Genomic DNA, 14,559 nt, shown 5'->3' with positions numbered 1-14,559 from the left:
TTTACTTTTGAATTAATTTAATAAATTTTGACAAGAAGACAACTGTCATTGTCATGAATTCTATGGTTCGACAGACTATAATATAGATTGTGATGGTATTATCATGGCATATAAATCACACGGCAGGCTAACTCTGTCTAGATCCCATTGTTTAAAATTTCTATAAAATTTGACCTTGAAAACACCATTATGGGTGCCGAGTCAGGGCCGGATAAAAACGTATCAAAAAATTTCCCAGAAAATAAACTATTGATAGACAGGGTCGTATTAAAAAAATATTGTAATTTTATTTACACAATACTTTTGTCTAAACATATGAATCGTTCACCGCGCATACTGCTCAAAAAGTAAAAATGAAAAAATCAATTAAACATTTAACTGTAGAGAATAGACAATTTAAAATTAAAAAACATGCCAGGAGTTACAAACAAGAATTAAAGAAATACCCAATAAAATATCTATTGAACAATATAAAGAGGCTACGTACAAATTATGTCCATCAATGAACATAGCAAATTTTGTTAATATTCAAATTGCACAAATTAACAAATCAGCCAAAGGAAGAAAAGTAACTGATGAATTTAAATAAATGGCGATATATATACTTTTCCGGGCCAAAAATATACAAGACGCTCTTGACAAATCTATTTTGCCTTCCATGTTCAGAGACCCAGGGACACTAAAAAATGAATATATTATGACATCAATATCAAACCTGCCTTAGAAAATCTTAGTGTATTTGAGACTCTAAAAAGAAAAGTTGAAAGTTTCAATGAATCGGATGAACTTAATTGATATTGTGTTCGATGTATTGATGATATGAATATCAAGTGCAATTTATTGTACAATAGTGGTCGTGATAATATTGTAGGTTTTGAAGACCAGGAGAAGGGGAGCACTGGGAGCAGAGAGTTTAAACCAGCTCGGGTGTCTAATGTTGTTATGGTAAGTAGTATCTTTACCAATTGGAAACAATCCCTAGCTTATTTTTTTTTTATCACACTACATGCCCAAGTAACCATTTGAAGGAAATTGTATTTGACGCAATTATTAAACTTAAAAGTATTGGTATGAATGATATTTTATTAATAAGTGATATTACAGTTGAGGGTTGGAACCTTTGGTGTTACACAGCAAAATAAAACACTAAATCACCACAATACATCAAAACTCTTTTACTTTTACAGTGGACGCGCGTTTCGCTAACCATGTTAGCATCATCAGCAGATGATTATAAACTCAAAATTTTTGATGCTAACATGGTTAGCGAAACGCGCGTCCAGTGTAAAAGTAAAAGTGTTTTGGTGTATTGTGGTGATTTAGTGTTTTTATATACTGTATATTGAAAACTTGATTGAAAACTATTGAAATCATCATTGAGTTTATAATCATCTGCTGATGATGCTAACATGGTTAGCGAAACGCGCGTCCAATGTAAAAGTGTTTTGGTGTATTGTGGTGATTTAGTGTTTTATTTTAATAAGTGATATAATATAAAGTACGTCTGCTGGATCTGTGTCTAGTCTATGAAAGGACAAAAAAATTTAAATAAATAGCAATATATTTTATACGTCGACTTGACGAGTACGTCACCGCAAATCGCTCCGCCCACTCATTTTATTGGCTACTTGCAAATTTGTCGAATTTTTATTGATGGGACGCGTCGTCTAATTTTTTACGAAAAACATCGAGAGAATATCGTTTTCCCTCTGACGGATACCCTGTAGCTACAGAACGGACAGCGGACAGACGTACTGTATAATACACTACCAAACCACTGTTTATTAAAAATGTTCAGAAAAACAAAAATAAAACTAAAAAAACAAAATATATCGCTCAAAAAAAGAACGAAATAAATTAACCCGCACGCTACTGACTCAAAGCTGGCATAACTGTTTGTTGTCGATGACAAAAACTACAACTGACTACGACAATGGTTAATTTTTGTTGCTGGCACCCATAATGGCGGCGTGCGCAAGGATATGCGCGTAGCGTTCCCGCCAATGTGAGTTGGCCTGCCGTGTGATTTTTATGCCGTGGTATTATATTACACCTCAACAATGGCATTTTTTTAATTGTTAACAATTCCAATGTTAAAAAGTGTCGACAGATTCACCAGCGACGTGCATATGGTTTATCACTCCACGATAGATGGCACATGTTTTTTGAAAGACCCTGTATAGAGGGAATTTTTGTAATTTGCCGTCACGACTGTTGCCGCATGATCTGCGTTAAAATAATTTTTTGTTAAATGTCTATTAACAGCTTAATAAATACTGCATACATTTTTTTGCGGGTACTCGATAAAAAAAACCATTTTCTCTTTCATACTTATTGATACAGATTCTTTGTTATATTTTAAGATTTATTATAAAAATCAGGTTTTATTTGAAAACGTTTTTTGAAAAGTATATTCCTTTAATTTGTCCGTACAGGTTTGTTTTGAAGTTAAAATAACTGAAGAACTTAAATGGGAAGATCCATCTAAATACATGCAAGATCGTAGAGATAGAGATAGAGGAAGATACAAGAGTGGTAAACAACAATACCAGTTAAAGGAGTCTAATAAAACAACTGAAAATAAGCATGTCAATAAAGAAGATGAACCTAATAAACCAACTGAAAATGAGTCTGCCAATAAACAAGACGAATCTACAAATAAGGATGAAGTAAGTTAATATTGAGTCTTGGCAATATTTTTTTCTTGCGACAGAATAAGTTTTTAAAAATATTTTTTAGGCGGAAAGGACTGAAAAATCAAATGATGGCACTGAAAATTCTGAGAACACTAATAAAACAGCCGAGTCAAATTCTGAAGACACTAATAAAATAGCTGAGTCTGAAAATATGGAAACCGACGAAAATAAGCAAGTTCAAGCTGAAAATGTTGCAGAAAACGAGGTACCACATATTTTTCAACGAAATAAAAAATGAAATCATATAATTTTAATGATAACTAAATATTCTATTTCAGGATACCAGTAACAATCAAGAAATAACGGACAATACAGTTGCTGAAGAAACGAAAGAAAGTACTGGATCCAACGAAGATAAACCAAGTACAGAGCAGGTTGTTAAGGAACCAATACCAATCTATTACTTTAGAGTGGGATTTTCTTTACCCAAATCGACATTACAACTGGGTGAAAGTATATACTCATATGCTTATGAATCTACTGGAAGGTTTATAACTGATAAACAGTTCCAAGATTATGGAACAACATTTGGAGTCGGAGATGTTATAGGAGCATATTTAGTAAGTTATCCTAAAAACATCAGATGTAAATGTGGACATCTCTGACGTATAGAAACGTTGAAACAAATAGAAAAAAGCTAATAGAAAGATATGACAAAGTTTAATACCGCCACAATTCCGCTATTAGCTCAGACGTTATTTTGACATTTACCTTTGTTGAATTTAGTTATGGTACTACAAAATAATGTTGATTAATTTATGAAGTGTAACAATTTGTAAACTCGATTTTAACCTTTTTTTTAAATAGCGGCATCCCATTCATTTTTGTTTTGAATATTAAAATTGCGTAGCTTTGCCATGTGGCCTCATCTATATGTATATCTTACGGTGTTCGCGGTGCTAATAGTAACCCTAGAATTTGGGACACCTTGTACAGTATCACAGATCCTGAAGAAAGTCGGCATCATAAGAATTTTTTTATTAATTGATTTAGGTAAAATTTTACTATGGCGTTAATTTTTTTGCTTTCAAATGTTCAAAAACGACATAATAAATAATAAGGGGCGTCCAGGCCGGATAAGCGAGCAGGAGGGAGCAAGAATTCGGGTATGTTCTATGGGAACGCTTAACTGGTGTGGACGGCTCTGCGAGCGAGCGATTGATTGCTTGCTCGCGCTCGACGCTGTTCCACGCCGTGTCGGTACATCAAAGAAAATTCGCGCTTTTGCACGTTCGGTTTGGACGGGATTTTATTTACCTCGTTTGCGATCGAATATCAAAAATGGAATGGCCGAATGAAGTTGTTTTAGAACTAATAGAGGAGTACAAAAATGGCCAAGACCCGTAAGATTATAGCTAGCCTTTCTCTAGGTGAAATTGCTTTTCGGTAATTGGTATCACTTTTCATTATTTTTATGTCAATTAAATCTAATAAGGTATTAAAATCTGTAAGTGACATCCGACAAAAGTTCTTGAAAAAAAATTTTTCAAGAATCTTCTGTTTCAACATCGTTTAGTAAATTGTTACCACCATGAGAAACTCGATTTTTAAAAAGTTATGTTCCACCATCTCCTCTGCAGTCGTTTTCTCTTTTGACGTTTCAACAATTTATAAAATACAATGAAAGACGCACAAGCAATCATTTTTTCCGACATTATCAACGTGAAGTGATAATGAAGGTCTGGGCAGAAGCTGATCATGTGCTCGAGAGCAGCAGAAATCACAAGCGAATTTGAATAAATGTTTGCTCGCGCTCGTTACTGCTCGCTCATCTGGTCTGGACGCCCCTTTAGGTATCTGTCAAATATGACATTTAAGGAAACAAATGACTCAAAGATAGGTTTACGGGTATTTGGATTTAAAATGTTTGGATAAGCGTACCAGTTTTCAGCTCAGCCTAGGTGAAATTTATTTTGGCAATTTCCAACAATAGCCGTTTCTCGAGATAGAGGAATATATACCTGATATCGGCTCTGTTTATCAGCTTGTTTGGATTAATTGTGTGTATTATAATAAAGATCTACGGACTAACATCGCTTCGCTTTAAGCTTGATTTTCATGCATCCATTATCCGTTGATACGATGGTCCGACGGCTCTCTGATTGGTCATGGCGATTTCGCGCCCCTTTTCATCCATAAATTTTTTACTCCAAACCGTCAACGGAGAAAGTTAAAATAAATTTAACTTTTCGTACGATAACGGAAGTTTTGACACTTTTTTAAAAAATGTAATCTAACCTTAATAAAAATATAAGTAAAACAGAAAATCGTTGATTGGAAAATCGTTGATCATGGAAATGAAAATATAAAATGACACTAACGTATATCCGATAAATCTGATAAACGGAGGCATGAAAATGCAATAAATTTAAAAACTGCATAATTTTCTAACCAATCGAAAAATTTACATCCAACCAATAAAATTAATATCGTATCGACGGATAACGGATGCATGAAAATCCAGCTTTAGTCCGCTGATCGGCATTATAATACGTACAATTACTCCAATATACGGTTTTTCGCCGCGCCGTCTTTCGCATATGTGCGCGGCAAGCTTTCCTCTTCAATCTTTATTCATTTACAATCACAAGTATACAAAATTTTACGGAAAAAAAATTGTTTTTTGACTACTGCATAGTTATACAATTAAATTTGTTAGTTAAACAATTTTGCAATTGATAGTTAAATTTATACTAATGTATTATTCCGATTTTATATGATTCCAGAAGTAGGTTGTGATAATAGATCCAAAAATTAATCAGTTATAAAAAATAAATGAATAATAAATAAATAAATCATATAATACGCTCGTCTGCATATTGCAATACATCGCCTGTCGCACATTTCACCGTTGGGCTCTGCTTGCGCCAACATTCGATGCAGCGACCGGCGAGCATATACTCTGTTTTTTTCTCAGGTAAGATTTCGAAAGACGATGACAGAAAAAAAGTAGATGACGCCATACATCCATTTAATTAACTAAAAAAAGTTTCTAAAATTTTTTAAGTTAACTATGGATAGGTTTATATATAAATCCGTCATCTCTTGTTTTTAACCAGTTTTATTGGTTAATTTCAAAAATGACAGATCATATTTCAATATTATTATTGGGTTAACGGAACGATGAACGACAAACGGACGCCGATGCGTATGAACTCGACTTAAGATTTTTGAGAGTTGTCAAACTCTTGTCAAATTATAGGTTATAATTTTGTGTCAAATTATGTCAAATAGATATGATAAATATTTTGCATTTTGGACTGTGTTATTACGCGTGTTTCGAGTTTTTTTTTAAATTAAGTGGAGGAAAACTCAAAGGGGAAATTAAGTGTTGACCCAGACCATAGTTTACAGTTAATATTCGGTGCCCAGAGACAGTTTGTCAGATTATTATTATGGCCAGAGAGTTGTATTAGCCAAAAATAAAGTTTGTATAGTATCTTGTATATGTTACCAAAAACTGGAGTATCTGTAAAATACCAGCACACAATAGGTAAATAATAATCATATTGAATAATTATATTGATAAAGGTAACAATAGATGCAGGAAGTTGCTTGAGCTTGAAACGCGGCTTGAAAGCAGGAAATCTTTTTTTTTTGGTATGTGGTGTTTTTAAAATACACCCTTGCTTGTTTTGTATTAACGCATACTGTAATTGTTTTTAATAAAATATCTCGATTATATTTTTTCAATTTTATACAGTTTTTTTCACAATATTTAAGTAATCGCTTGTCACTCAAACTTTAAATATATTAATTTTCTGCAATGCGTTCCAATTGTACCAACTTATTTCTTTGTAAAATAAAATAAACTACTTGGAAAATAAAATGACAGACACATCTATCACTGTCAAGGATCTTGTCGTTGGACAGACTATACCTTAGTCACCGTCGATAATTTTCTGTTCATCGCAGCGACTTTTTCAACGGCGACCAGAGTCGCTTGTCGCTGCTGGCCGGAGAAATAGGTCGCTGATATTACTGATAATTACTGGGTAAAAATCGCCGGTACAAAAATATCGCTCATCCCTACCACTAAAAAAGGACCACCACCACTTATTTCTGTTTCTATCGGGGGGCCGCCGGCCGCCGCGCTGCTCCTATATTGCGAAGCTTCTGGTATTAATTAAATATTGGGACGAAAATTTTTTGATCTAGGCGCCCAAAATATGGTACATGTATTTAAAATTAAAAAGAGAAACAACTTTTTCAAATACAGTTTTTAAAATCCAATCAAAAACGCATCTTTGGTAATTTATTATTTTTAAATGTCAAATTTGAGAGAACCTGAGAGTATTAGATTTAATTTTTGATGTCATTTGTAATCAAATTTAAATCAAAAACTAACTAAAAAGCATAAATCGTCAAATAAAAAATAATCCCATATGATGCACACTTTATCTGTGACGCTGTGTTTGATTAATAGACATTATTAATAATTATTTTGTCGTATGATTAAATGTGATGACGTTTGTAGGCTATTGACGACCAACAAGTTACCATAACATACACAGTCAATGGTGTTTCTCAGTCGGCTATTACCGTCCCTCGATCCGAGATTACTCTAGAAGAACTTACCCTCTTTCCTCATATACTGTGCAGGAATTATGCCTATGAAGTAAACTTTGGTAATAGAGAAGAACCATGGTTTCCCCACCCTGACGAACTGAAAGATTACAACTTTTTACAATCAGCACCAAATAAAGTGTTGGGAGTTAAAAGTTTGGAAAAACGGAGTGATTGTGAAGTTAGAATTTTTTTTAACTGATCCAGTTTATTTATTGTTTATATTTTTCTTTGTTGCAGCTGATATTAATGATTGGTTTACCTGGGTCTGGAAAAACTCATTGGATTCAGCAACATTTGGAGTCAAGCAGTGACAAAGTCTATTATGTTATTGGAAATGACGCAATGTTTGAGCGAATGACGGTAAATATAAAAAACATTGATATTAAAAAATATTTTATATTAAATAAATTAATTTTTTAATTTTAATTAAATTAAAGGTCGATGGACAGCCATTCAAATCACGGTTTAGGGGTTCGTGGAAAGTGCTAGTTGATCAACTTCAGAAATGCTTTAATAAAATTACTGAAATTTCATCTACACGTCGACGAAACTTTATTATTGATCAGGTAATTTTTTCCAGTAGAATTTTTATAATAAATGTAGAAAAGTAGTGCACACTTAACTCAAAATAATTTTATTAACTTGGAGAACCATTTTCATAGTTTCAAATATTCAAATGTGCTCCTATCCTGTTTTGATAAATAATATCCATATTAGGATTCTTAGCTTTTAATCAGGGTTAAAAAAACATGTTTTTTTATTCTAGTCAAACCGTGTTTTTTATGGTTTAAAAAAGTTTTTTTGTAACACGTTGACTGATATACTGCCAAGTAACTCGTGGTTGATTATCTAGAGCCAGACGCCAGTCAGTCACGAGTTACCTCGTTCTTAATTGTAATTCCAGCGCTCAATATGAGTAAATTCATGGCGTTTGAGTTGAATTTCGTAGGCTCTTCAAAATACATAAATAATCTTGCCTACTTTCTAAATAAATAATCTTGCATACCATTCAGAGATTGTCATATTGTTGCCACTTTTTATCGGTAATCGCTAATCACAAATCGCTCTTTGGGAACGATTTCAAAAATGGTTAGGCGGTCCGATTACCAATCGGCGAGTCATCGGAAATTGTCACGTGCGTTCAGCACATGATCACTAATCGATTACTAATCGAGGACGTCTGCTGAATGCTTTGACTGAATGGAATAACTTCACTGGTGACTATACAGGGTGTTCCAGAAATAAGTGCAAGTATTTTAACTGGTAGGTATTTCGACCCCAGAAACACGCCCATCTGTGTTGCCAACTTTCTGTAATAGAAATTCCCACGAAGACGGTCAAAAAAGTTAGGTAGTTGTGTAGCCTTTGCTTGAGTATGTAGAGCATAATTTTGCTGCCATGTGAGAGTAGTGCAATCAATCTGTAATTATTGGTCTTTTGTGGAGCCTTTTTTGTATAGCGGAATGCTCACAAGTGCACCAGTCACTTGGCCAATGTCCCGTGTGCCAAATGGCTTGACAAAGTTCGTGTAGAAGTCTTACAAGAGTGGGACCCATATTGGTTATTTTTTCGTAGGCCGAGATTTGGAATAGCTGCTTTTACTTGAGAGAGTAGGATGTTTGCTTACTCTGTTGTTGTGTTTTGGACGGCTGGTACATAGGTCGCGTCGGTATACAACTTTTCACAGTATTTCCTCCATCTCTCGATTACTGTTTCAATTTCTGTTAAAAGTTTGGCTTTAAAATCCGCTTAAAATTTAGTAAAGAGGCAACAAAGCAATGCGATTTTTGAATGTCTGGAGTGCGGGAGACAGATAACATCACGTATCGGGCTTTTCAGTCACAGAAAAGCTCATGAAAGAAAACGCTTTGCGTGACCATCTTCTGATGCGTGTCAAATACTCGTCAACGAGTAATGGCAGTATGTATGTTAAAAGTTGTTTGTCCGAATCGTGAATTATACTGTACGCATTTGAATATACAGACTGGTCTAAAAACTTGATATCTGATTACTATCCTACTGTCACCAAGAACTAAAAAACTAAGTTTTTCCAAACAGTCTGGAAAGACGCCTTTCAAAAAATTGAGAGATAATACAATTTACCCATATATTTATAAAACTTATTTACATTTACTGTCCTCCATTCACGCAGTTGTGCAGCTCTGAACTGTTCAAGAACGCCATACTCTCCCTCCATTCAATTGAGTCATAAAGTTCAGAACAGTCAGTCTATCGCGCACAGCTCCTTTCAGAACCTTTACTCCCTTTATGTAACTGTTGTGAGACTGTGTCATAATTATATATGTCATATAATATAATTTTTTTGTAGCAGTCAAATGTATTCCGCCAAAGTCAAATTAGAAAATTAAGACTTTTTGAAGGATTCAAGAGAAGGGCAGTATGTTTGGTTTGTAATGAAGAAGAACTTTCTCGCAGACATAAGCAAAAAGAAGCTGAACAGGGTAAAGTTATTCCCCAAAGCACGCTTATTGATCATAAAGGTTAGTAGCTATTTGATATTATGTTTTAAAAACTATCTAGAAATCATCTAGTCTTCATTGAATAAAATGAATAAGTATTAAATTTGGCAGAATGACAAAAGCTTTCTTTTTGTTATGGTATTTTATTTTTGAGTTAACAAGTTAAACCAACACAATAATATGGAGGTAATAGTAGTAATTAAAATTCAATGAAGAAATTAGTATCAATAAATAAATAAATAAATAAAAATATTTAATAACTAAACTATATAATATGCTACAGAAACAGCTATACAGGGTGATTCATAGCCATGGTAGGTTAAGCTAGTGCGCACTTGTGCGAAGCGTGGAGAAAAACCGTGCATTGGATTAATTATATGTATTATATTGCAGATTCGCGGACTAAAGCGAAGCAACGTTTAGTCCGCGGATCTGCATTATAATACATACATTCACAGAATATCTAGCTACGCAACAGAAGCCTCGTTACATGTAAAAAATCGTAGGTCTCAAAAGGAGACAGGCTTTTAAAGCCTGTCTCCAAATCAGATATTTTGATGCGGTAGTTTCACTACTACATAACAGAGGGCGATAACTTTAAAAGAAAACAGTTTTCTACAAACGAAATTTAAAAGAATTTTATGCAGTGTTGCCATTGTGTAATTTATATTGTAATACTTCCTGATAAAGCCTACGTTCAAATTTGCTACATCATTTAAACATATTAAAATAGATTAGAGCTCTTTTTTCAAATGTTTAAGTATTTAACTTGCCATGTTAGTTGGAGTTAAATCTTACGAGCTGAATTAAAATCACTTCCTGACGTTTGATTCTAACTGAATCCTAAATTTTGATTGTAATTCGGCGACAATATAATAAGTATTGTTCTACTATTATGACACCACTTCCTGACGTTCGATTGTGTTCATACCGTATGATCAGCAATAAACGGCGTTAGCGATGGCTATGAAATGAAAATCGCTGTCATTTTATGTGTAAATTTATATGGGAAATGTCATCGATCGTCTTTTCTCAGCTAACTGGACGCCGTTTTTTTCTGTATCATACGGTATTTGATATATACTTGCGTATTTTTCATGACATTGCAATATTATGGTACCATGAAGCATATCAAGTGATACCCTAATATAGTACCATATTACGATACATGGCGTTCGATTGGGCTTAAACTTGGTATATTACGTATCTTCATGGACATTGTAATGTTATGTCACCATGAAGCATATCAAGTGGTACCATAATAGTACCATATACGATACCATTTCCTGGCGTGCGATTGGACTTATGCTTGGTATAGTAAGTATCTTCGGTGACATTGTAATATGATGGTACTATGATGCATATAAAGTGGTACCTTAATATAGTACCATATTACGATACCACTTCCTGACGTTCGATTGGGCTCATATTTGACTATACTTGCGTATTTTTGATGACATTACAATATTATGGTACCATAAAGCATATCAATGGGTACCATAATGTAGTACCATATTACGATACCATTTCCTGGCTTTCGATTGAGCTTAAACTTTATATACTACGTATTTTCGGTAACATCGTAATATGATGACACCATGGAGCATATAAATTGGTACCTTCTATAGTACCATATTATGATACCACTTCCTGACGTTTATTTATTGGGCTCATATTTGATATATACTTGCATATTTTTGATGACATTGCAATATTATGGTACCATGAAACATATCAAGAGGTACCATAATAGTACCATATACGATACCATTTCCTGGCGTTCGATTGGGGGCTTAACTTGGTATAGTAAATATATTCGGTGACATTGTAATATGATGGTACTATGATGCATCTACTATGATGCATATATAAAGTGGTACCTTAATATAGTACCATATTACGATACCACTTCCTGACGTTCGATTGGGCTCATATTTGATTATACTTGCGTATTTTTGATGACATTGCAATATTATGGTACCATGAAGCATATCAAGGGGTACCGTAATGTAGTACCATATTACGATACCATTTCCTGGTGATCGATTGGGCCCAAATTTGATATACTTGTGTTTCTTTATAAAGATTTGTTTAATTAATAGTTTTAATTTATTTTACGAATTTTAATTTATTGTACGATGTCGTGACAGCAACTTTTATGCCGAACTAATATATTATTAATTGTACCTGTGTCACTTTTTAAAATCTACCTAGGTCTATATAAATAACATGGCAAACAGAAAAAAATTGTTATTATAGTATTTTTTTTAGTCAATTAACATTTTTTGTACTGCATTTTAATAAATAATTTCCATTATTATTAAACGTATATTTCATTACTAACGTTTCAGCATTAATAAATATCACTATCAATCGCCCTGTATATTATTAATTGTTATTTTCTTAGTTAACATAATAAACTAGTGTATATTAAAAATGTATTTTGAGAGCATATGTTTTCTAATTTATTTTTTTATTTTTATTAATTTATTCTAATTTTAAAAACCAAACGAATAATTAATAGAAGTGTATCTGACAAGAAACGAAGAATAGAAAGAAATTATTATACACCAGAAAAAGAATGGGATGCCAATTAAAGTCTGTTTGAATCTGGCAACTGTGCATATTTTGCCGAGCTTCAAGGCCGTCCACGTGCCGTCGATCTACGTCGATCCAAAACCGAAAGTTGAAAATTTCCAATTATATTCTGATTATGATATTGTCGCGCCATCTAGTATTTTATTTGTGCAACTTTAGCTCTTTCATTTCGAGTATTTTTCTGTTGCGTAGCTAGATATTCTGTGATACATTTAATCAATGCATATTTTGATTTTTCACTTTTTAAAAGGGGAAAAAATGGTGCGGCAACATTGTAACGCTGAATGCAAAATCGAGTAGTTCTCAAACTTTAAGCAACAAACATATCTCTTTAAATTTTTAAAGTCAAATAACTCAGCTATTTTTACACAATAGGCCTCATAGGTCGCAGTGTTTGCGGCAGAAGACGGCCCCTTATTATCGAAACAAAAAAAAACTCGGCTATTTTCGACTTATTTGAAAAACGGCAAAGATAATATATATTTTTTTTTATTCGAGATCTACCAGCCTGAAAATATTTGCGCTTATTTAGGACTTACCTTGTAGAACCATGATAACAGTATTATTTTAATTAAAAATAAGTTGTTTTAATTTTCAATATTTGCTTGTTTGTTGAAATCTCCTTTATTCACTTTCACTAGACTTTAAATACATTTTTCTTATTGGATTAATTTACTCGTTAATATAGATGGAGCCAGATATATAATTTTCAACTAATGTTATAATTACTTAGAGCAATTTTTAAGTCAAAACCAAATATATTTTTCCACTATTTGAAATGGTGAACTCCGTATCATAAATTAGTACAGATTTTATCCAACTTTATGTTTTTATACCCAAAATCAACATTATTAACTAATTTCTGATTTTTGAAAATAGAACACAATTTATTTTCTCTATTTTACTAGTAGGTATTTTATTATATTAAACTTCTATAATCGGAAATAGTTAACTTTGTTAATAACTTAGTAGGTAATAACAAATCCTCATTTGTTGGGAAATTTTTGGCACACCCTGTATATATAGTTTTAGTTTGAGATATGAAATTTGTGTTATGAAAATCATAAAAATATAACTTTAGGTCAAATGCACATTCCTGAGGACTTTACTGATTTGGAATTTATATACCCTGAATTGAATGAAGAAGAGGCGAAAAATCTTATTAAGAAATATCATGAAGAATATCAAAAGAAAGGTTATAACAAGAAAGGTTTTAATAATCGCAGAGACAATAGAAGTATGACTTCATAACAATATAATAAACGTTTTGTTCTGAACTTTTGTGGTTTTAAGGAAATTATTATCCGCAAAACAACTATAGAGACAGATTTGCGGGAGGACGATACGACAGATATTCTTCAGGTGGATGGGGTGGTCGCCCAGGTGGCGGTTGGAATAGAGACAGAAGAGACAGTCGAAACCTACAACCTCCAGCTGATTCTGGATGGAGACCGCAACCAAGTAGAAGTATGTATATTTGTTGTTTATAAAGGGTGGTTATTTTTCTTGATGCTCACTATTAGGATACTTTAAACCGTTACATTAGGAGTACAACATCGGTTTAATAATAAAAAAATAAGTGTAATAGTGTAAAATAAAAAATAATAAATAAGTGTAATAAGTGTAAAATAAAAAATAATAAGTAATGTATTGGATTTTATGGTTCGTAGCGTATTTCAAAGCGCTATTTCTTTGTTTTGAAATTTGTCGTGGAATTCATGTCATTGTTTTCAACATTTTATTTTAAATTAATAGATAGTCAATTAAAATTAATTTATATAAATATAATTAAAAATTAACCCAAAATATATAGGGTCCGGCAATAGTGCGTCGGGCATCTGTAGCCCCTAGAATAAAAAACTTGACAATTTTGTTTTAAGTGCAAATCTAAAGTATGTACCAGGATGTATTTCAGGAAAATATTTTAACACTTCTATAGGCTGGCTCAAAAAAGTGTGAGTGGACCTGGATGATTTTTTTTAAATGGAACACCCTGTATATTATTGCATTTTTGGCTTCCTTTCAGATCACTTTATATAACCCTAAGATATGAATAAATACATTTCGATAGCTTCAGAGAAATTAAATATTAAATCAAAAATATATATTTTTCAGCCCTTCTTATAAAAAAATATTAGAAATACAAGAACTGTTCTGAAATCAAAACTATACTAAGTATTTACTTTAGATGGTCTGTACTTACTTTGCTATAAATA

The 14,559-nt window shown here is 32.8% G+C and overlaps 1 protein-coding gene across 2 annotated transcripts in view; it reads left to right on the top strand.

Moving 5' to 3' along the window:
- The window catches only part of LOC115887834 (heterogeneous nuclear ribonucleoprotein U-like protein 1), a 38,862-nt gene that overhangs the window by 8,152 nt on the left and 16,151 nt on the right, over window positions 1-14,559 (top strand). For both annotated transcript variants that reach the window (XM_030907348.1, XM_030907347.1), the window contains exons 6-14: window positions 2,436-2,669; window positions 2,740-2,901; window positions 2,975-3,256; window positions 7,174-7,443; window positions 7,503-7,625; window positions 7,703-7,831; window positions 9,595-9,766; window positions 13,425-13,580; window positions 13,637-13,810. In XM_030907348.1, coding sequence (XP_030763208.1) covers window positions 2,436-2,669; window positions 2,740-2,901; window positions 2,975-3,256; window positions 7,174-7,443; window positions 7,503-7,625; window positions 7,703-7,831; window positions 9,595-9,766; window positions 13,425-13,580; window positions 13,637-13,810 — 1,702 coding nt within the window. The remainder of the gene's footprint in view (window positions 1-2,435; window positions 2,670-2,739; window positions 2,902-2,974; window positions 3,257-7,173; window positions 7,444-7,502; window positions 7,626-7,702; window positions 7,832-9,594; window positions 9,767-13,424; window positions 13,581-13,636; window positions 13,811-14,559) is intronic.

This window comes from Sitophilus oryzae, unplaced genomic scaffold, assembly GCF_002938485.1.
Source record: "Sitophilus oryzae breed Bouriz unplaced genomic scaffold, Soryzae_2.0 scaffold_649_pilon_pilon, whole genome shotgun sequence".
Classification (NCBI taxonomy): Eukaryota; Metazoa; Arthropoda; class Insecta; order Coleoptera; family Curculionidae; genus Sitophilus; species Sitophilus oryzae.
The sequence above is the reverse complement of the archived record's forward strand: the minus strand, read 5'-3'. Positions and strand labels throughout refer to the sequence as shown.